The following is an 18,724-nucleotide window of genomic DNA, read 5'->3' as shown; positions in this document are numbered from 1 at the left end:
CCCTCTCGCGCTCGGACACCGACGTGCAGATGTACCTGTTTGAAACCTTCGGCGGGTGGTGCAACGCGGTCAAACGGCTGTTCTACCAGATGAAGGACAAGGTGCGCAACAAGCTCTCGAAGCGGCAGCACGAGGACGAGGCGAGCTGGTCGACGCGGTCGTGGCTTTCGCTGCAGGCCCAGCGCATGTCAGTCGCGCTGCAGCTCGCGGCGGCGGAAGAGATTGCGACCGAGCTCAGGCTCGCCGCGGCGTCGGAGGACGCCGCCGTCGCCTAGACTCCCCTGCGTCACTACGTGCCTCCCCGTCTTTGTAGCCTGGCGTTTGTGCCCCGTTTGTGCCGCGTCCCGTGCCCCCGAGTTCATTTCATACCAAGGGAGCGAGGGGCGTTTCGTTCTAAATTTTGATGAGAGGACTACGACTAGCACTCACCGCCCGCACACTGCCGCCCATCCCTCCAAACGGGCTTCTTGGGTGGAAAGAGATGCCACCGGCGGCCTGCCCGGTTACTCAAAACGGTCTGGTTCTTCTCAATAACAAGGCTGAGAACTGAACTCGCTGTGGACTCCGCCCAGAGCAATGGCCTCGACGCATCGGCCGCCCCTCCATATCTGCGCCGCACTCACCGCCGTCTGCGTCGCCATCGCGCTACACCGTCCGGCGGTCGCCGCTGCCAGGCCGCCCAGCCGCTCCTTTGCCGATTTCGAATCCTTCTGGCCGCTGTATGTGCAGCAACACTCGCTCACTACGACAAAGCTCCTGCACGGGGTCGGGACGACTCTCGTCGTCCTCTCGATCGCCGTCCGCCTTGGCGCGGCCTCGAGTCTCCGCGTTGGGCTCGGCTTTGCTTCCGGCAGCTCTCTTAGATGAGAACGCGAGATATCAACGTCCGACTGGATATACTACACCTGTCCTCTCACTCTGCTGTGATCAGGCATCTGCCTCTCGCTTCTTGGCGCTGATGCCACCGCAAGCTGCAGCAGCGGCCTGCCCGAGGCGGCCGTAATGGTCTCGCTCCTCATGGGCGTTGTGCGGCTCTACTCTGGCCTACCGCCCTCGCAGACGGCCGAGATGTAGCCGAGACATCTCTGAGAGATAGCGCCGAGATCGCCGCGAGCTGTGTGGGCGGCCTGCGCCCAGCGACCCTGCCTGTGGCCATCCCGAGAATGGTCAGTTATCAGTCATCATCGCTGGTGTGCCCTATTAAGATCACGTTGTGATCTTAAACCCCATAGGCTGCCCACCTCGCCTGCGGCTACGTGCTGCCCTGGGCTGCCCGCTGCTCCGCCTCGAGCGCAACTGCGGGGAGACCGTCGAATCTTCACGCTTCCACGCTCCTCACAGGTCGCGCATTTCTTCGTCGAGCGCAACCGGCCACCTGCTAGCCGCCGCCCCCTCGCTGCGAGCGGCGTCTCTTCAGGCGCGCCTGGTGAGTGGTGTACTAGGCCCGCCACCTTCAGCCACCCGACCTTCTCGCTGATCGGCGACTTCGCGCTCTTGGGTCTCAAGGCCACACAGCGGCGGCAGCCTTGAGCGTGGTCGGAGTGCTGAGCATGGCGCGACTCTGTTGTCTATAGGTTCGCTGTTGACCGGGCGGCTCTCACTCAACGCAACGTCGCCCGCTGGCTAGGGCCGATAGGTCGCGGTTCGTTCTAGCGGGCGATGGTTTGTCTCGCCCGTGCATACGGACAGACGGTGCCCCAGTTGTGCTCAAATCGTGTTTGTACATTGTTGTTTCTCTTTTCCTGTGTTACGTGTGTTAGTGCCACCGGTGCGGCGGCCGAGCGTTTTGATCTCTCGGTCTGTGGGCGCCCGCGCCCGCCCGCCCGCCGCCTCTGAGGGGGTCGGCCCCCCTAGTCTGAAAACAAAAACAAGCTCGAAAACAGCCACAATCAGCCTGCGAGAGAGGCACTGCGCGCCGCTGACCTCATGTGGGGATGTGTGCCGACACACCTTGTGATTTTTGGGTCAAAATCGTCCCGATTTCATAATGTTCGTTCGAACGTGCATCCGCGGCGCCCAGCGCGGTGCCAGCGGCTCCCATACCTCTAAGAGGCCACCCACCTCCGTATAGACCCTTATATCCGCGGTTTACGCCCAATAGAGGCAGCTGCAAGAGGGCCCGGACGGGCACTGCGGCACACACTGCTCGCTGCTCGGCCATGCGGTAGCGTCTGGTGATGCCGCCCCTGCGCGGGCGGGGGCGTCTCGCTCGGCAGCAACTGCGCCGCGCAGCGCAGGTTCGAGGGTCGCGGTGGGTGGGTGCACTGGAAGACGTAGCGGTCGAGAAAGCGCTCAGCGACCGCTACGTCTCGAGGATGGAGCCGTCGCGCGGACCCGACCGGCCGACCGGCAGTAGCAGCAGGCGCCGGAGGGCGCGGGAGGCAGCGGCGACACCTCGGGCCAGAAGCGCGAGCCCTAGGCTGGTGAGGGGGCCCCCTCATGCGTAAACGGCTCTGGGACTTAGCTAAATCGCGCATCGAAATCGTGACCGACACCAATACTGATCTAAAACCTGGAAACCCTTGTTCAAAGCCGACCCTAAGCCGTAAGCGCCATCCTTCCTGCTCTCACCTGATGCTGCTTCCCCGCGCCGCCTCCTTGGCCCCCTTGGGCGTATTTTCTACTCCCAGCCCCCCCCCCCCCCCCCTTGTTTTCTGTTTTCTGTTTTTCAAAACGCCCGCCCGCCCGCCACCCCGAGGCGGCTCGGCACCCCAGACAGACCGAGAGATGAAAAACGCTCGGCGCGGCGCCCGGTCCACCGTGCCCAGTGTCGTGCGAGACCAGACCGAGAGGGAGCTTTGTTGGTAAAATTCTCTTTTCCAATTGGCCTCTCTGTCGGGAAGATTTTTGATATAGTGATAAAGCCGTATCATCTACGGCTTTAGGGACATAATCCTTATATATCATAAAAAGCCGTAGCTTTACAGTTAGAATCAGTAAGTCGAACTGCCAGGCCCCCAAAATGATGTGTCAGGTTTGGTTGTGTGGTATCGCCGCGGAGCCGCCTGTTGCGATCTGGGTCGCGTAGTTCGAATTCCTCAACTCGGCCTCCACACCCTCTATGTGGGCGAGAGGCGTGAGCCGCGCGTTGGGCCAGGTACCAATTTTGTCGAATTTATTTCAAAATCTGCAGGCGCGGAGTGCCTGCGAAAATTTTGAAGAAATTTGCAGTCGGGCCTGATTTTCATCAGGATCTTTCAAATTTGCGGTGTGGAGTTGGGGGGTGGGTTAGGTTAGGGTTATTAGGGTTAGAGGGTTAGGGTTAGGGTTAGGGTTAGGGTTAGGGTCAGGGTTGTCTGGTTGTGTCTGTATATGCCAGCGTTGCAGGGTTCTGCGCTGGGATCTGGCCCCACAGCGCCGACGACTAAGACTCAGCCCCACACGCTGACCTAGGGTTAGGGTTAGGGTTAGGGTTAGGGTTAGGGTTAGGGTTAGGGTTAGGGTTAGGGTTAGTCTTCTTGTGTTTGTATGCCAGCGTTGCAGGGTTCTGCGCTGGGATCTGGCCCCAGCGCCGACGAGTAAGACTCAGCACCGCACGCTGACCCCACCAAATGCCGCCTCAGGGCGCCAGGCCGCCAGCCACTTCTTACACGCGGCCGGCGCCCTCTCGCGGCAAAAGGGTCGAGCGAGCGGGCAGAGTCGCGATGTCTGCGCACCCGCGTGCCGATGGGCGGCACACGCAACCGAGAGAGGCCCTGTCGCGCCGCCAGTAGCGTTCTCCGCACTCCCCACGCCACCAATTGCCGCCTCAGGGCGCCAGCCACCTCTTACACGCGGCCGGCGCCCTCTCGCGGCAAAAGGGTCGAGCGAGCGGGCAGAGTCGCGATGTCCCTGCGCACCTGGGTGTTCGCCGCCTATATGCTCTATCCTGTGCCAAGACGGACACATTTTGACAATCAAAATCTACCTCAAAATTTGCGGCCGCCCCTCGAAATTTGCTGATCAAAATTTGCGGTGGCCCGGATCGAAACCTGTACTTTGGCCAAGCCGCGCGCGCCGCGTGTCGGCAGAGTTCGTACACAGACACAGTGTCGGTGTCAGTCCATACAGATACACTCTCTCACGTCGAGAGCGGCGCGTGTGCAGAGAGAACGGAGACGCGGAGGGAGGGAGGACGAACACACGCGACGCGACCAGACGCAGTGCTCATGGACACAACCGCTCCTTCTTGCCCGCCTTGGCCCCGCTCTTGGGCTTCTTCTTCCCGATCGCGCCCGCCTGTTTCCTCGCCTTGTCCGCGGGCTTCCGCTCGCCGATGGACGGCTGCGCCGGGCCGCCGTAGGTCTGCAGGGGACGCACATCGGATGAGCGCCCGCAGTGCAGGCGCGGAGCTGGGGCAGGCGCGCACACCGAGGCGTGTTTCGCGAGCTTCTTCTGCTTTTCGAAGCCCTGGAAGCCGAAGCGGCCAATCTTGGCCGACTTGCCCCTAGCGGAGCATGGACTACGAGTCAGCTTCGGCCTGCAGTGTGAGCATTTAACACCGCGAGAGAGACGAGGCACATGGGCAGCTCTGCGGGGCTGAAAGAATTTCGAACCCGCAGAGAGCTGGTAACTGATTTTGGCCCATGCGCATGCTCTTCCTCGTGCTCGTCGCGCGCTCGGGAGCCGGAGTGGCGGGGTCGGAGCTGCTGCAACGGCGCGAGTGGCCGCGAGGGGTCGTGCTGGGGCTCGCCAGAGAACGAGGCCACGGCGCGGCGCTCGCGGCGGCGCACGGGGCAGCTTTGAGCAGTGCAGCGCCTCAACATCAGCTTCAAGCAGTGCAGCGCAACGCCAGTGGCCTCTCTGGAGCTGTGCGGCGGCTGGCGGGCCTGTGCGACGGCGCCGATCCGTGGGCTCGGGACGCGCAGTCGGCTCGCGTGCCGGTTGCCGAGTCAGCCTGGCTGGCGAGAAGCGCCAAGGCCTTCCCTGCATTCTGGGCGCTGCCCAGAAGTGCGCAGTGCCTTTGCTGCGCCGACGGGCGGCCTCGATGCGGATCGCCGCGAGTGGCGTGGGAGCCTCCAGTGGCACGGTCGTTGGTCAACACCGCGGCGCGCGCGCGCCGCGAGTGCTGCACAACAAGCGGAGGGCATGGGCGGGCGCTCTATCGCTTTCCGGAGCCCAACTTTGACTATCGATTGCCGCCGGTTATTATAACCGATGGGAGATCGTTCCGGCAGACGAACGGATTCAACGCGGCGATAACTGCCCGAGACGTCCCTAACCTTTATTTATTTCTGCCCTGCTTCAGGAACCGGAGGCCGACTTCCTCAACCAACCAAACCTCATTACCGACTGCCGGTCGTTGGGGACACGTGACTCCTGCAAAGGGCAGTGTCTCCACCCGGGAGTCGGACATTCCAAACCCCCCCCTGCCCCCTCTCTCTCCCCCCCCCATCCTAGCCCTCTTTCTCTCTCCTCCTCTTTCTTTCTCTCCTTCTCCCTCATTCCCCCCCCCTCCCCCCTCTCCATCTTTGCCGCCCCCGTGCCTAGCGGTCAGAGGTTCGCATTCGGGCCGGTTGGCTGCGGGTTCGAGGCCGGGCGGGGGGGGAGGGGGGGGGCACACCTCACCCTCACCCCTCACCATCCTCAAATCCTCAAATCCTCGAACCATCGAGATCATCGAGAGCGTCGTGAGCGTTGATTCCGTGCTGATTTTTGCGCGCGAGCGTCGCGATTTTTGGTCTGGTTGGTCCGTCGTGGCCGGTGCGCGGGAAACTCGCCGAAAACCCGCGCAGCCGGCCGATTGTACGACCGAGGTCGCTGAGCCTTGGCGACGCGGCGCGCGCGTCGCCAAGGAGTTCGTAAAATGTCAGAGTTTTTTCACCCCAAACCCCCCCCAACTGCCCGACGACAGAGGCAACTTGTTTGCAGCGTGTCGTGCAAAGACGCCTGCGCTGGCTTTGCTTCCCAGGACCCTGCACATCACCGACACTCGCACGCGAACAGTCCAGCCCGACATTCAAGAGACAACTCCCATTAGCTAAACACGGAGTCGTGCCCTGATAGCCGCACAAAGAATGACTGACTGAGCAGGCGTCGCGGAGGAAGTGGCGAGCGAGCAATGTCCAGCGCGCCTAGGTACTACACGAACGGACGAGTGGCCAGATCGGCAGCGGAGGAGGCGCGCCATCAGGGCGAGACCCCACGAGGCTCGCGGCACCCGCGGAAGCCTCAGGGGAGCCGCGCAGGGAGCGGGTCGAGGTGGGTTGTCGAGGTGGTCGAGGTAGAGGTGGTCGAGGTGCTATTTCGTTCTAACGGACGAGTGGCCAGATCCCAGATCGGCAGCGCCAGCGGAGGAGGCGCGCCATCAGGGCGAGACCCCACGAGGCTCGCGGCACCCGCGGAAGCCTTAAAACTGTACGATGTGTTTTTCGCGCATAGTAACATCTCTCTCGCTCTCGCTCTCGCTCTCTCCCTCTCGCATCGAACCCGCACGATGTCCTCACGGACTGCGCGCGCGCGTTGCGCTGGCGTGCAGCAGCGGAGTCCATGGTCGACACGCGAGCCGGAGTCCGCCGCCGCCCGCCCGTGTTCAGCTGCTCTCCCGCCCCCACCCACTCCTCACGCAAGCTCGCAGGAGAGTGGCCCCGCCGTATTGCCGGGGAGGGGGCAGCAGTAGAGGGGGCAGGCGCCTGGCAAGCAACACTAGCCGAGGACCTTCGCGCGCGCGGGGAGGACGGGGCGGGGTGAGCGCAGCGGCGCGGGGAGGGAGGGGCAGGGCCGTTTGACACGCCTTGCCGAGGAGCCCGCCGACTGGCCCCTTGCGCCGCGAAGTCACAAAGTCGACCAGCGCAGAGTCGAAGTCAGCCATAGTGACTGGCCCGCCCGCGCCACTGTGCGCCGGCATGGCCATCCCCGCGCCGCCGCCGCCGCCGCCGCCCTGCTCGCTCGCAATACTGGCGACGGCGCGGCGCACGGAGCGGATCGCAGCCTCGTTGGTCAGAGCGGCGAGCTCCGCTCCTGCCCGCAGACATAGCCGAGACATAGCCGGGATAGCCGGGAGATAGGCGAGAGACAGCCGAGAGACAGCCGAGAGACAACCGAGAGATAGCCGGGAGATAGCCGGGAGATAGGCGAGATATAGCCGAGATTGCGAGCTCTGCTCACAGGTAGAAGCAGAGATGAGTGCTTGCGACTCTCCGCCGCCAGAGAAGGGGGGGGGGAGGGGCGTCACGGCTATGTCTCGGCGATCTCCGAGCGATCTCCGAGCGATCTCCGAACGATCTTCGAACGATCTCCGAACGATCTCCGAACGATCTCTCGGCTTCCTCTCGGCTGACTCTCGGCTGCCTCTCGGCGCCTGAGAATGTTGGCGTCGCGGCCGCAACCTTGCGTAGCGAGACGTCGGGGGCGAGGGCGAGGGACTTGGTGTGCACGCGCAGCGTGTTGAGCCGCCCCGCCTACCATACCTCCAGAGTCTCGAATCCAGTGTGGGTTCAGTCCCGTGGGTGGTGTGGTAGCAGGGCGTTGAGCCGCCCCCGCCTGTCGCTCGGCGCGCGGTCTCCGGTGCGGTGCCACTCTTGGAGTGGCGTCTGCCCTGCTAGCTCCCGCCGTCTCGATGCCACATCTCGGCTATGTACCGGCCGTCTCTCGGCTATGTCGCGGCTATGTCTCCACCTCGTCGGGCAGCTCGATGCGCACAAGGCGGTCGAAGCGGCCAGGCCGGGTGAGGGCGGGGTCGAGGATGTCGTACCTGTGAGGTGTGAACAGCGTCTCTTCACACCCACTGCCGTGAACAGGTGGGGTCGAGATGTCGCACCTGGCAGGGGGAGCGGCGTGTCTCGGACATGTCTCGGAAGGGGCTCGGACATGTCTCGGAAGGGGCTCGGAAGGGGGCGGGGTCGAGGGCAGTCGCACCGGTTGGTAGCGCCGATGACGACGATATCCCTCGACTCCCCCCCGAGCCCATCCATACATGCGAGCATCTGGTTGAGCGTCTGCTCGACCTACTCAGTGTCACTGCTCGGCTCGGCCGGAGGAGTGAAAGACTCGGCTCGACCTGCAGCCGAGAGGCAGCCGAGGTAGGCATGTGAGCGGCTCAGGAAGCCGCGCCGCGCGCTCACTGGCCCATCTTGCGACCGGCTCTGAGATCGTGTTGCAACAGTAAGAGAGGCCCCCACCGCTGCGAGCCTTCGTGCTGGGATCTCATGCTGGGATCTCAGGGCGACCAGGCGAGGCATCACCTCCTGGGGCGATGTGGGGCGACACCCAAGCGGCTGACGGCCACCTCGTACGGCTCTCTCTCGGCCACCTCTCGGCTGCCTCTCGGCTGCCTCTCGGCTGCCTCTCGGCTGCCTCTCGGCTGCCTCTCGGCTGCCTCTCGGCTGCCTCTCGGCTGCCTCTCGGCTGCCTCTCGGCTGCACCTCGTCGTTAGACCCCGCGAGCCGCATCGACCGCTGCTTGCCGAGCGCGTCGAGCTCCTACGTGCTGAATACGCCAACATGAGGGCGGGGGGACGGTATTGTGCAGCGTCTTCAGAGCACCGCGTGAAGACAACGGAGAGGAGGACAGTGGATACAGCGGAGTGCGTGTGAAGACAGCGGAGTCCGTGTCTCTCAGGCGCTAGGTGGGGTACAAGAACCCGTCTTCCGCTTCTAGCGTCGAGTTCGTCCACAAAGACGATACACGGGGACACGGCGGCAGCCTCTTTGAAGAGGGCGCGCATGCGGGCGGCGCCGCGCCCGACGAAGAGCTCGACGAAGTCAGACCCCGAGCAGTAGAAGAACGGCACGCCCGCCTGCGCCGCCATGACGCGGGCGAGGAGCGTCTTGCCCGTGCCGGGCGGCCCGCACATCAGCACGCCCGACGGCAGCCGCGCGCCGGCGGCGGCGTAAGTGGCCGGGCTCTTGAGCATCGCCACAACCTCGCGCACCTCCTCCTTGGCGGCGTCGATGCCGGCGACGTCCTCGAAGGAAAGGCCGTCCGCCGCGAGGAGCTGCGCCTGTTCACAGCAGTGGGTGTGAAGAGACGCTGTTCACACCTCACAGGAGAGGCCGTCCGCCGAGAGGAGCTGCGCCGACGCCCGCTTCGACACGTTGCCCTGCCCGCCCATCTGCCGGCGCATCATCGAGTAGAGCGCGCCGAGCCAGAGCAGGGGGAAGAGGAGTGGGAGGAGGGCGCCGGCGGCAGAGGCGGGCGCGGCGCGGAAGTCGACGCCGTGCTTGTGTAGGAACCAGACCAGGTCCGACGGCGCCCGCACCTAGGAGGGTCCTAGAAGGGTCCGAGAGGGGCCCTAGAAGGGTTGCAGGTCTGACGGCGCCCTCACCGGCCGCGTGAAGGCTGGAGCGCCGTCGAGCAGGAAGCCGTACCGCGAGAGAGAGAGGCGGAGGCCGCTGATGCGGCCGCTCTCGCGCGCCGCAAGCTGCATGAAGGCGGCGTACGAGACCTCGACCGCCCGCTGCGGCGGAGCGCGCCGCCCCAGCAGCACGGGCACGAGCGCCGCGAGCAGAAACACGTAGAGCAGCCGCAGCCAGCGCATCTTGGACGCGCGGGTGGCGAGGCGATCGAGCCAAGGCGGCACGCGCATCCGACCCCCGGAGCCGCTCGCCAGCGGGAGCCGCGGCAGCAGCCGACGCCGCCGCGGCGCATTGCTGCCGCTGCTGCCGCTCTCGCTGGCGCCCGGCGAGGCGGCGGACGAGCAGCGAGGCGGCGCTGCGTGGGCGCGAGGCGGGCGCACGGCGAGCCGAGGCGCGAGGCGACCGCCCGCCGGGAGGACCAGCGCAGAGCTTGCTGCCGCGAGGAGCAGGGATAGGAGGGGGCGGAGGGTCATGTATGTGCGAGCTTCTCTTGGCTCCTCGCCAAAAGAATTTTACAACAAAACTCCCTCGCACAACACTGGGCACAGGACTGGGCACGGGACTGGCTCGCACTGGCACTAACACAGGTACACCACGGGAGCCGCCTAAGCGACTCCTGCGAGGGTGGCGAGGCACTTAGCTCCGTGCACCCGCCCACCCCCGCCACAGGCAAGCTCATTCACGACCTGCTCTGCGATGGCCGTGTGAAGAACGACTGAGATGCGCTGCTTCTGCAGCCCCAGCCAGCTCTTGGTGGTCCAAGTCACCTCATCGAGGTACTGGGCCCGCGTCAGCTTGTTCTGTAGCACGTCCGCCGCTCTCCGGAGGATCTCACGGACCCCCTTTCCGAACCCGCCGAACGATTCGAACAGCAGCAGCTGCACTTCGACGCCCTTGTCTTCCCTGGCGTAGCGATAGTCCCCGCCGTAGGACGGTATGCGGCGGTCGCCGCCCACCACCCTGCCCCCCCTGGTATGCCAGCGCCCAAAGAATTTAAGGTACCTCAAGGGTGTCCGCGGCCCACCCGCCGATAAGATCTCTTCACCTTCTCATTGGTGGAGTATAGGTACGAGGGTGGTGTGGCATCTCTTGCGGGTCTCGCCAGGGGCGCCTACTAACCTCGCTTGCGAGGGGCGTGTGGCATGTCTGAACGGACTCGTGAGGGGCGCCTGCCAACCTCGCTTCGCCGAAGCGGCGCTCGGTACCCACACCCACCCCGCCGCATTCGTCGCCGGCGCGCGACACGTTCCCGTCGGCTGGACTGCCCTCGTCGAGTGCGTGTCGCCAACCAAGGCGGGACGCACTCAGGGACAGTGCCGGCGGGACGCGGCTCGAGAGGCGGCTCCCGCGGAGGCACGGCTGGCACCCGTGGCGCGGGGCTCGTCTTCGGAAAGACCAGGATCGCTCTACTGAGGGTTGGGGTTGCCATGGTATGTCGCCCCGTTCGGTGGATGAACAATCGTGCCGTTGGCATGTCGCCGTGAGAACTGCGTGTCGCGCGCAAGCCCGCTAAAGGGGGTCGTGAAAAGGTGTTTCCCACCGTGGCGCAACACGCGGTACACGGAGCTGAATGCTGCGTACGGTGAGTGAAGATGCTCGAAGACCTCCGACGACAGTAACAAGTCGACCGACTCGGTAGCGTAGCTCAATGCGTGCAGATCTTCGTGTTGAGTCTTGCGTCCGAGAGATGTCCCTGGGCGCTTCGTCGGACCCGCGTACTCACTCGTGATGTAGTCTGGCGCGTGCTGCAGAACCGAGTGGATCGCTCTGTTTGAGTCCGTGTTGCGGATCGCAAGCGCCGGCGACTCGCACGCTTCGGCCACCCAGGAGCGCAGCGAGGTGCAGTGCCGCATCGCGGGGACGACACGCAACATGACGAGGGCGAGCTGACGGATCCGATTTTGATTATTTTTTGACCGCCCATCCTCGCGTGCAGCCATGGTCCCGGCCCATTTGACGTGTACCGAGCGGCCCTCGATCGGATCGTAAATAAAGGAGCGCTTTGACTCCAAGCCTGCTTCTTGGCGCAGTTCACTGGCTTCTGAGTACGAGTGTTGCTTCCCGTCGGCGTCGACCATGTGGTGAGGATGCGGGCGAAACGGTCGGAGCCAACGAACCTCCGGATTGCCAGCTGAGCAATGCCCAACCTTCATGACCGAAGCTAGGTACAAGGCGCGGTGCTTGAGATTCGATCGGTTCGGTAGGCTGATCACCGCACCACAAACACACCACACGATGCCCACCATAACACGGGCAAAACCACCACACCGATGCCCACCATAACAACACGACGATGTCGAGGAGTTTGCGCGAGTCTCGAGGTCTCGAGCGTGATACTTATCTGTCGCCCTCCTGGCCCAGGCCCATCAGTAGTAAGCCTGAGCCGTCCCAGACCGCACTTATCTTGGGTCTGCAAGCTCACACCGGCTCGTGATGGCACGCAGAGGGCTCGAGATTGTCTCCGGTGGACCCCATCCGAGGCGATTGCGAGGGCATTCCGGAGGCCATCACCGGCGCCACCGACCGTGATATGTCTCGTCTCGCAGCCCTCATGCACTAAGTGCATGCATGCAGTCATAATAGGTAGGCCTTGTCTCCCGAGGTTTTGAGCAATAGCCGCAAACAACGCTTTGTGGCACTTGCATCGCGACAAGGTCACACGCGGACTCTCCAGCCTCTCAGCTCACCACCTCGCCTTCTCTGTCGCTCTCCTGGCCCAGGCCCATCAGTAGCACGCCTGAGCCGTCCCAGACCGCACTTACCTTGGGTCTACAAGCTCACACCGGCTCGTGATGGCACGCAGAGGGCTCGAGATTGTCTCCGGTGGACCCCATCCGAGGCGATTGCGAGGGCATTCCGGAGGCCATCACCGGCGCCACCGACCGTGAAATGTCCCGATCCGCAGACCTCATGCTCCAGGCGCATGGATGCAGTCATAATATGTAGGCCTTGTCTCCCGAAGTCTTGAGCAATAGCCGCAAAAGGTGCTTTTTGGCAGTTCATCGCGACACGTCCAGGTGCCGACGAAGCGGCTTCCCAGCTCACCACCTCGCCTTCTCTGTCGCTCTCCTGGCCCAGTCCCATCAGTATCAAGCCTGAGCTGTCCCAAACCGTCCTTACTTTGGGTGATGAAGCCCACTCTGGCTCATACCACGGCTCTTACGGCCTCATACACGCCCGTTTCACCCACAGACACCGCCGGCACGCACTCCCACTTCACACATGCTCAAGCACAACCCCACCAAAGCACAGCCCTGCTCAGAGTAGTCGTGAACCACCCTTTGGCAGCCGTGGAAGCCCCACAGCCGCTGCTTCTCTCGGCTCCTCTCAATGCGTGCTGTGCACCACCCCACGACAGCCCACCGAAAGAGCACTGGTGCTCTCCACATGCGCCACCGATGTGATTGTGCAACGTCAGCCACCTCGCCGGAGGTAGTTGCGACTGGGAACGCCGGAAGCTCGACGCTCGAGCACGTGTGGCAAAATTTTGCGACATCCTGCGACTCGACCCCCGAGGGCTGCCGGCCGCCGACAGACCGGATTGCGCAGCGAGTTCGGTCTGAATGTGCCCAGGGCCAGCCCGTGGACCGGTACGGACGGCAGGTACCCATGGGACCGCTGCGGCGGGCCTGGGAGGCGCCACGAGTCCCAATCATGCACGGTCGGCGCGTCCCCAAGCCTGAAGTAGGCCTTTAAGTGCACTCCGCCACGCCCGCGAGGACGTCAGCCGCTCACCGTCTCGACCGCCGCCTCAATTGGCGGAGGGGCTCGACCCGACGTTCCGTGACCTACCGCGCCAGCGAGGGGCTCCTGGCGCGCCGCCCGTCGGTCGACGCCCTCGCCCACCAACGACGCCGTCGCTGTCCTCGCCGACGTGATTCGAGGCCAGCCATCCATTGGATGCAAAACCCCCCGCGAGCCGACCGGCGTCTGGGAGTGTGTCGTCAACTCACCGGTAGTCTTTCTTTCAGTGTGCCAGCGGGGGCCAGATGATCGGGATCGGGTTGCGGGCATTGGGGCCCCCGAACTCTATTTTTTATCACGTAACAATTTTTTATTTTTATTCATATTTCGCGCCCGGTCCTCGACGGAGCCGCGCGTTTATTTTTCGCCGCGCGAGCGATGTTCACTACCTGACCTAGTTCAACTTTGCGGGTTTTCTTCGACGCGGCGGGCAGGCGGGCTCGCCCGCGGCCCGGCGCGCACCGCCTTGTCCCTTCACATTACCGCCCCGCTCCTGGTGCCCACGCCTCGATCTTCTTGGGCAGCAACTGTGGTTCGACAGGTCCTCTCCGTGGCCTAGGCAGCCGTGTTCGCCCCTGCCCCACGTGAAGACGGCGCCGTCGGCGGTGAGGGCGGTGCTGTGGATGGCTCCAGCCGACACAGCGACGACGCGCTTGTCAGCCAAGGCCTCGACCTTTTTGGGCAGCAGCTGCATCTGCTCGTCGCCGTGGCCCAGCGTGCCATCCTCTCCATCGCCCCAGCTCCAGACGCCGCCGTCGGCGGTGAGGGCGAGGCTGTGGAAGTTTCCAGCCGAGACAGCGACGACGCGCTGCCCAGTGAAGGCCACGATCTTCTTCGGCAGCAGCTGGTACTGCTGGTCGCCGTGGCCCAGCTTGCCAGAGACTCCACTGCCCCAGCTCCAGCCGGCGCCGTCGGCGGTGATGGCGAGGCTGTGGAAGCCTTCAGCCGTCACAGCGACGACACGCTGGTCAGCAAACGCCTCTAACTTCTTGGGCAGCAGCTGGTCCTGATGGTCGCCGTGGCCGCGTGGCCCAGCATGCCAAAGCCTCCACCGCCCCAGCTCCAGACGGCGCCGTCGGCGGTAAGGGCGAGGTTGTGGTTGCCTCCGGTCGACACAGCGATGACGCGCTGGCCAGCCAAGGCCTCGATCTTCTTCGGCAGCAGCTGGTGCTGCTGGTCGCCGTGGCCCAACCGGCCATAGACTCCATTGCCCCAGCTCCAGATACTGCCGTCGGCGGTGAGGGCGAGGCTGTGGCCGCCTCCAGCCGACACAGCGACGACGCGCTGCCCCGCCAAGGCCTCGATCTTCTTGGGCAGCAGCTGGTTCTGCGTGTTGCCAGCCGAGGGCGGGCCGCCGAAGGCCAAGGCCAAGGGCGGCGGCGCGGCGGCGGCGGCGGCGCCGCCGCCACCGCCCGCGCCGCCGCCGCCCGCGCAGCTCGCGTCGATGCGCAGCCTGCTCTCGAGTGCCACATCGAGCGCGAAGAAGCGTCAGCGGGAGGCGCCGCGGGCCGGCGCGAGCGCCGACGAGCCGCCGGTTGCCGCGGCCGACGCGGCTGTCGACGGCGGCGGCGCCAAGGGCGGCGCGAGGAGCAAGAAGAAGGCGAAGTGGCAGGCTCTCGGGCCCGAGTGAGTGCGCAGTGAGCTCGTGTGCCGCACGCGGCGCCGCTGTGTAGCCGTGGTGTTGGTAGAGTGACTGTGCGCGCTGCGGGGAGCATAGACTGCACACATGGTCTGTGGCAGAGCGTCAGTCCGCTGCCTCCAGGGCTGGCTGCAGCGACGTCGTCGCAGAACGAGGCAGAGGAGAGCGACGCGACAGAGGAAGAAGCGACAAGAGAGAGAACGACGAGAGTGGGACGACCGCGAGGTGGCATGAAGGTTGCAGCGAGAATCGGCGAGAGACTGCGAAGAGAGATGGGAAGAGGCAGACGCCCAAGGGTGGGCGACGGCTAGCACCACACCCCTCTCCTTAAAATCCCTGTGTGGTGGCGGCGTGCCGTCCTCCCGTCCCTCGTGTGTGTGTGTGTGTGTGTGTGTGTGTGTGTGTGTGTGTGTGTGTGTGTGTGTGTGTCACACTCACTCACACTCACTCACTCCCGTCCCTCCTCTGGCTTGGGTGTGTTCTTTCTTTCTTTCTACATGACCCAAGCATCTAGCACCGTGGGGTGTGATACATTGGAGCGTCGAGGGTCAGTCTGGAGTCGCGTTCCTCCACAACGGAAGAGCCACGTTCGCCCGATTTCTTTTGCACAAAGCAAGCCGGGGAGGAGGGGACCGCCCGTTTGGAGAGCTGAGAGCGTCGTCCGGTGCTGCGAAGGCCGCGGCGCGTTTAGTCGTGGCCAGAGCGCGTTTATGGCCTCCACTGGTCCCGGCGGCGAGTCTCCGAGCCAAATCTCGCCCTTCCCGTCGCCTCCATTTGACCCGGGGTACTCGAGCCAGGAGTCGGAAGCCTTTGCCCTCAGTGGCGGTTTCCCTCCCGACGGAGGCTTGCCGCCAGAATCGCAGCCGGCGCCGGAGCCGCAGCCAGACGGCGGTTTGCCGCCAGAGTCGCAGCCAGCGCCGCCGCCGCCGCGGCCGGAGCCGCCAGAGGAGGAGCGGCCGGAGCAGCCAGAGCGGCCAGAATGGGAGGCGCCGGCGCTCCCGGAGCCTGCGCCGCCGATGACGCCGCCAGTGGCTCCGGCGCCAGCCGAGGCGACCGTGCAGCCGGCCGTGCAGGCGCCCGATGCAGCGGCCCCGAGCGGCGCCGTCGCGACGGCGGCGGAGGAGGGCGCTGCGGCCGCGGCCACGGTGCTGCTCGCGCCGCCGCCCGAGGACGCGGCCACGCCGCGTGTGCGGGAGCGGCTGCAGCGCGCGCGCTCCGCCCGCGACGGCCTGCGGCTGGAGGGGCGGGGAGGGGGCGCGGCGGGCGCGGCGGGCGCGGCGGGCGCGGCGGGCGCGGCGGCGCGCTGCTCGTGCGCATGCGAGTCACTCTCGCTGGCGGTCGCAGGCGCGCCGCACCGCCGCTCCGGCTCGGTCGGGGCGCCAGCTTTGCGCGCCGGGGCGGCTGGCGCGGCGCCGTGGGGTGGCGCGGCCGAGGCGCGGCAGCAAGCGAGCACGGACACCTAAGTCCCTCAGTCCCTGAAGTCTCTCAGTCCCTGAAGTCTCTCAGTCCCGGAGTCCCCATCCCTCCCCACTCGATGACGGACGATGACCGCCTCGAGTCAGTTCGGGGCGGCCCGCTGTACGGCGGGAGGTCCGGAGGCGTCACTTGGGGCTGCCCCCCCCCCCCCCCCGTAGCAGGCGCGGCAGCAGAGCTCCGCCTCCGACGAGGACGACGGGGAGGCGCTGCTGCCCTCGTCGTGCAGCGCGCGCAAGGCTGGCGGGCGGCACCGGCGGAACCCGTCGGGCGGGGCCGAGGTTGCGCACTCGCTCGCCGCCTCCCTCGCCGCTGTCTCCGAGCGGTCTGCTCCGCCGCGACGCGAGGCGGAGCCTGCTCCGACCCTGCTCTCGGACTTCTCCTCGGAGTGTGCCTGCAGGTCCGCTCCGCCCCGGCTCGAGGCGGAGGAGTCTGCGGGGCTGCTATCGTCGACGGGCCTCGAGTTGGCGGGGCTGGCCGCGGCGCCGTACGGCGGCGAGCACGGCTTGCGCAGCGGCGGAGAGGAGGCGACATCCCTGGCGGCGGCAGGCGGGCAGGGCGACGACGAGGACGAGGATGACCGCGGCTCCTCCTTCTTCTTCGCGGCGCCGCTCGTGCGCGCGTCTCGCGGCGGCGCGATGGGCGGAGGAGCCGAGAGTAGCCGAGAGTAGCCGAGAGGAGCCGAGAGGAGCCGAGAGGAGCCGGGAGGAGCCGAGAGGAGCCGGGAGGAGCCGAGAGGAGCTGGGAGGAGCCGAGAGCAGCCGAGAGCAGCCGAGAGCAGCCGCGGTGCGATGAGCAGCACCGTTTCCCTAGAAGCGGAGGACAGTCCCTTGCATCTCCAGCTGGCGCTCGCGGGGGCACGTCTTCGGCTGCACTCGTAGCGCCCGTCTCCGCGCGACTGCGCCGAACTACACACGCCCCAAGGTTGGTCTTGCCGCGCGCGGCGTCCCCTGTCGTCACCGCTCTAGGGGCCGGGTCGATACCCTCCCCTACCCCATAGTACCCGAACCCACCCTCCGCCTACCCCACAGCACCCGAACCCATAGGGGCCGGCTCGATGGTCGAGCTACAGCTGCACGGCGCAGAGCGGGCCCCTGCCCCGCCGGCAGTGCGGCCAGCCTCCGCCACGGCCGGAGGCGGCAGCGGCGGCAGCAGCGGCGGGGGCGGCAGCAGCGGCGGGGGCGGCAGCAGCGGCGGGGGCGGCAGCAGCGGCGGGGGCGGCAGCAGCGGCGGGGGCGGCGGCAGCGGTGGGGGCGGCGGCGGCAGTAGCAGCGGTGGGGGGAGCGGCGGCAGTAGCAGCAGCAGTCGCGGCGGCGGCGGCGACAGCGGCGAGTCGCCGACGGCTGTTCGCGCCGATGCCGTGGCGGGCAGCTCCGGCGGCGGCGCTCCGGCGAGCGCGGCGCCGGCGCCGGTGCGCACGTCGTCGGTGGTCCAGCCGGTCGCGTCGTACGACCAGGAGCTGCTCGTGGCGGCGCGCGCGAGCCTAGTAGCGGGCGACGTGTGTGCCTTGGTCTCCCACCCAGCACTCGAGAGGAGGAGAGGACACGGACTCCGCTGTCTTCACACCCGCATTCCACTGTGCTGTCGGCCTCTCCCTCCGTTGTCTTCACGCGGTGCTCTGAAGACTCTTGCACAGTACCGTAAGCCCGCCCTGAGGTTGGCGCATCAACGTAGGCGCGAGAGCTCGACCGTTATGCCCAGCAGCCCCCTTGATGCTTACTGACCGGCGAGGTCGCTGTGAATGAAGGTGCGAAAGTTCAACCTCAAGCCGCGCGACGGCGTTCAGTACCTGCAGCTGCGCGGTTTCCTGTCTGCGGAGCCGGCAGACATCCCAGATCTCCCCAGATCTCCCCAGATCTCCCCAGATCTCCCCAGGCACGGCAGACATCGCTCTCGCTTCCTGCACGAGAGACGAGGCGGCCTCTCTCTTCTGTGATTGGATTGGGCCTACCGGGTCTGGTAGGGTGACATCGCGCGCTTCCTCCACGAAACGAAGGGCCTCTCGAAGCGAAAGCTCGGCGACTACCTCGGCGAGCGCGGCGAGCGGCACGCCGAGCTCCTCTCGGCGTACGTGCGCCGCTTCGACTTTGCCGGCCTCTCCTTTGTCGGGGCGATCCGCGCCTTCCTCTCCCCCTTCCGGCTGCCGGGCGAGGCGCAACGGGTACCGACCGGCGGCTGTGAGCAGCGTCTCCTCACACCTCCAGCTGTGAACAGGCGAGGCGCAAAAGATCGACCGCATCATGTGCGAGTTCGCCTCGCACTTTGTCAGCCAGGTCCTGAGCCCCCCACCCCCACCCAGAGACTCACGAGCGCGCCGAGACATCCGGCCTTTTCGATGACTACATTTTCGCTGGGGCACCCGTCAGGCCAGCAGTATTGCTCGTCAGCGGATTGCAATCCCCCGAACGCAGCCATGTACGAGACAAGCTACTGGAACTGGCACGAGAGCCACGGGAGCGGCGGACTCCGCGAGCAGCCGGTCTTCTCAGACACAAGATTTGCCTACGGTTCGAAGTTTAGTGACGACATGCGATATTGCTCCCCCGAGAGCTACGAGAAGAGCTACCGGAATGCCGCGCTCACGAAAAACCGG

The 18,724-nt window shown here is 65.7% G+C and overlaps 4 protein-coding genes across 4 annotated transcripts; 2 read left to right on the top strand and 2 right to left on the bottom strand.

Annotated features, from left to right (window-relative positions):
• Positions 1-89: 89 nt before the first annotated feature.
• EMIHUDRAFT_207667 (hypothetical protein) lies at positions 90-1,627 on the top strand (the record flags this gene model as incomplete). The annotated part of the gene is made up of 5 exons (XM_005774041.1): positions 90-250; positions 675-820; positions 932-1,070; positions 1,443-1,498; positions 1,575-1,627. The coding sequence occupies 5 exons, from the start codon at positions 90-92 to the stop codon at positions 1,625-1,627; spliced, it is 555 nt and encodes a 184-aa protein (XP_005774098.1).
• Positions 1,628-2,873: 1,246 nt separating this feature from the next.
• On the bottom strand, positions 2,874-4,502 carry EMIHUDRAFT_207666 (hypothetical protein; the record flags this gene model as incomplete). The annotated part of the gene is made up of 7 exons (XM_005774040.1): positions 2,874-2,895; positions 3,533-3,606; positions 3,685-3,764; positions 3,840-3,868; positions 4,160-4,284; positions 4,351-4,389; positions 4,482-4,502. 7 exons carry the CDS (start codon positions 4,500-4,502, stop codon positions 2,874-2,876), a joined length of 390 nt encoding a protein of 129 aa, XP_005774097.1.
• A 63-nt stretch (positions 4,503-4,565) lies between these two features.
• On the top strand, positions 4,566-5,963 carry EMIHUDRAFT_207665 (hypothetical protein; the record flags this gene model as incomplete). The annotated part of the gene is made up of 4 exons (XM_005774039.1): positions 4,566-5,015; positions 5,097-5,123; positions 5,228-5,277; positions 5,891-5,963. 4 exons carry the CDS (start codon positions 4,566-4,568, stop codon positions 5,961-5,963), a joined length of 600 nt encoding a protein of 199 aa, XP_005774096.1.
• A 368-nt stretch (positions 5,964-6,331) lies between these two features.
• Positions 6,332-9,756, bottom strand: EMIHUDRAFT_427207 (ATP-dependent metalloprotease FtsH). Its single transcript, XM_005774038.1, has 9 exons — positions 9,245-9,756; positions 8,996-9,178; positions 8,585-8,920; positions 8,343-8,396; positions 7,837-7,925; positions 7,597-7,672; positions 7,280-7,379; positions 6,713-6,939; positions 6,332-6,636 (listed from the first exon to the last, which is right to left on the bottom strand). Exons 1-9 carry the CDS (start codon positions 9,746-9,748, stop codon positions 6,625-6,627), a joined length of 1,581 nt encoding a protein of 526 aa, XP_005774095.1. The 5' UTR covers positions 9,749-9,756; the 3' UTR covers positions 6,332-6,624.
• Between the last annotated feature and the right edge of the window lie 8,968 nt (positions 9,757-18,724).

Source organism: Emiliania huxleyi (genome assembly GCF_000372725.1).
Source record: "Emiliania huxleyi CCMP1516 unplaced genomic scaffold EMIHUscaffold_32, whole genome shotgun sequence".
Lineage (NCBI taxonomy): Eukaryota > Haptophyta > Isochrysidales > Noelaerhabdaceae > Emiliania > Emiliania huxleyi.
This window is presented reverse-complemented; position numbering and strand designations above follow the sequence as displayed.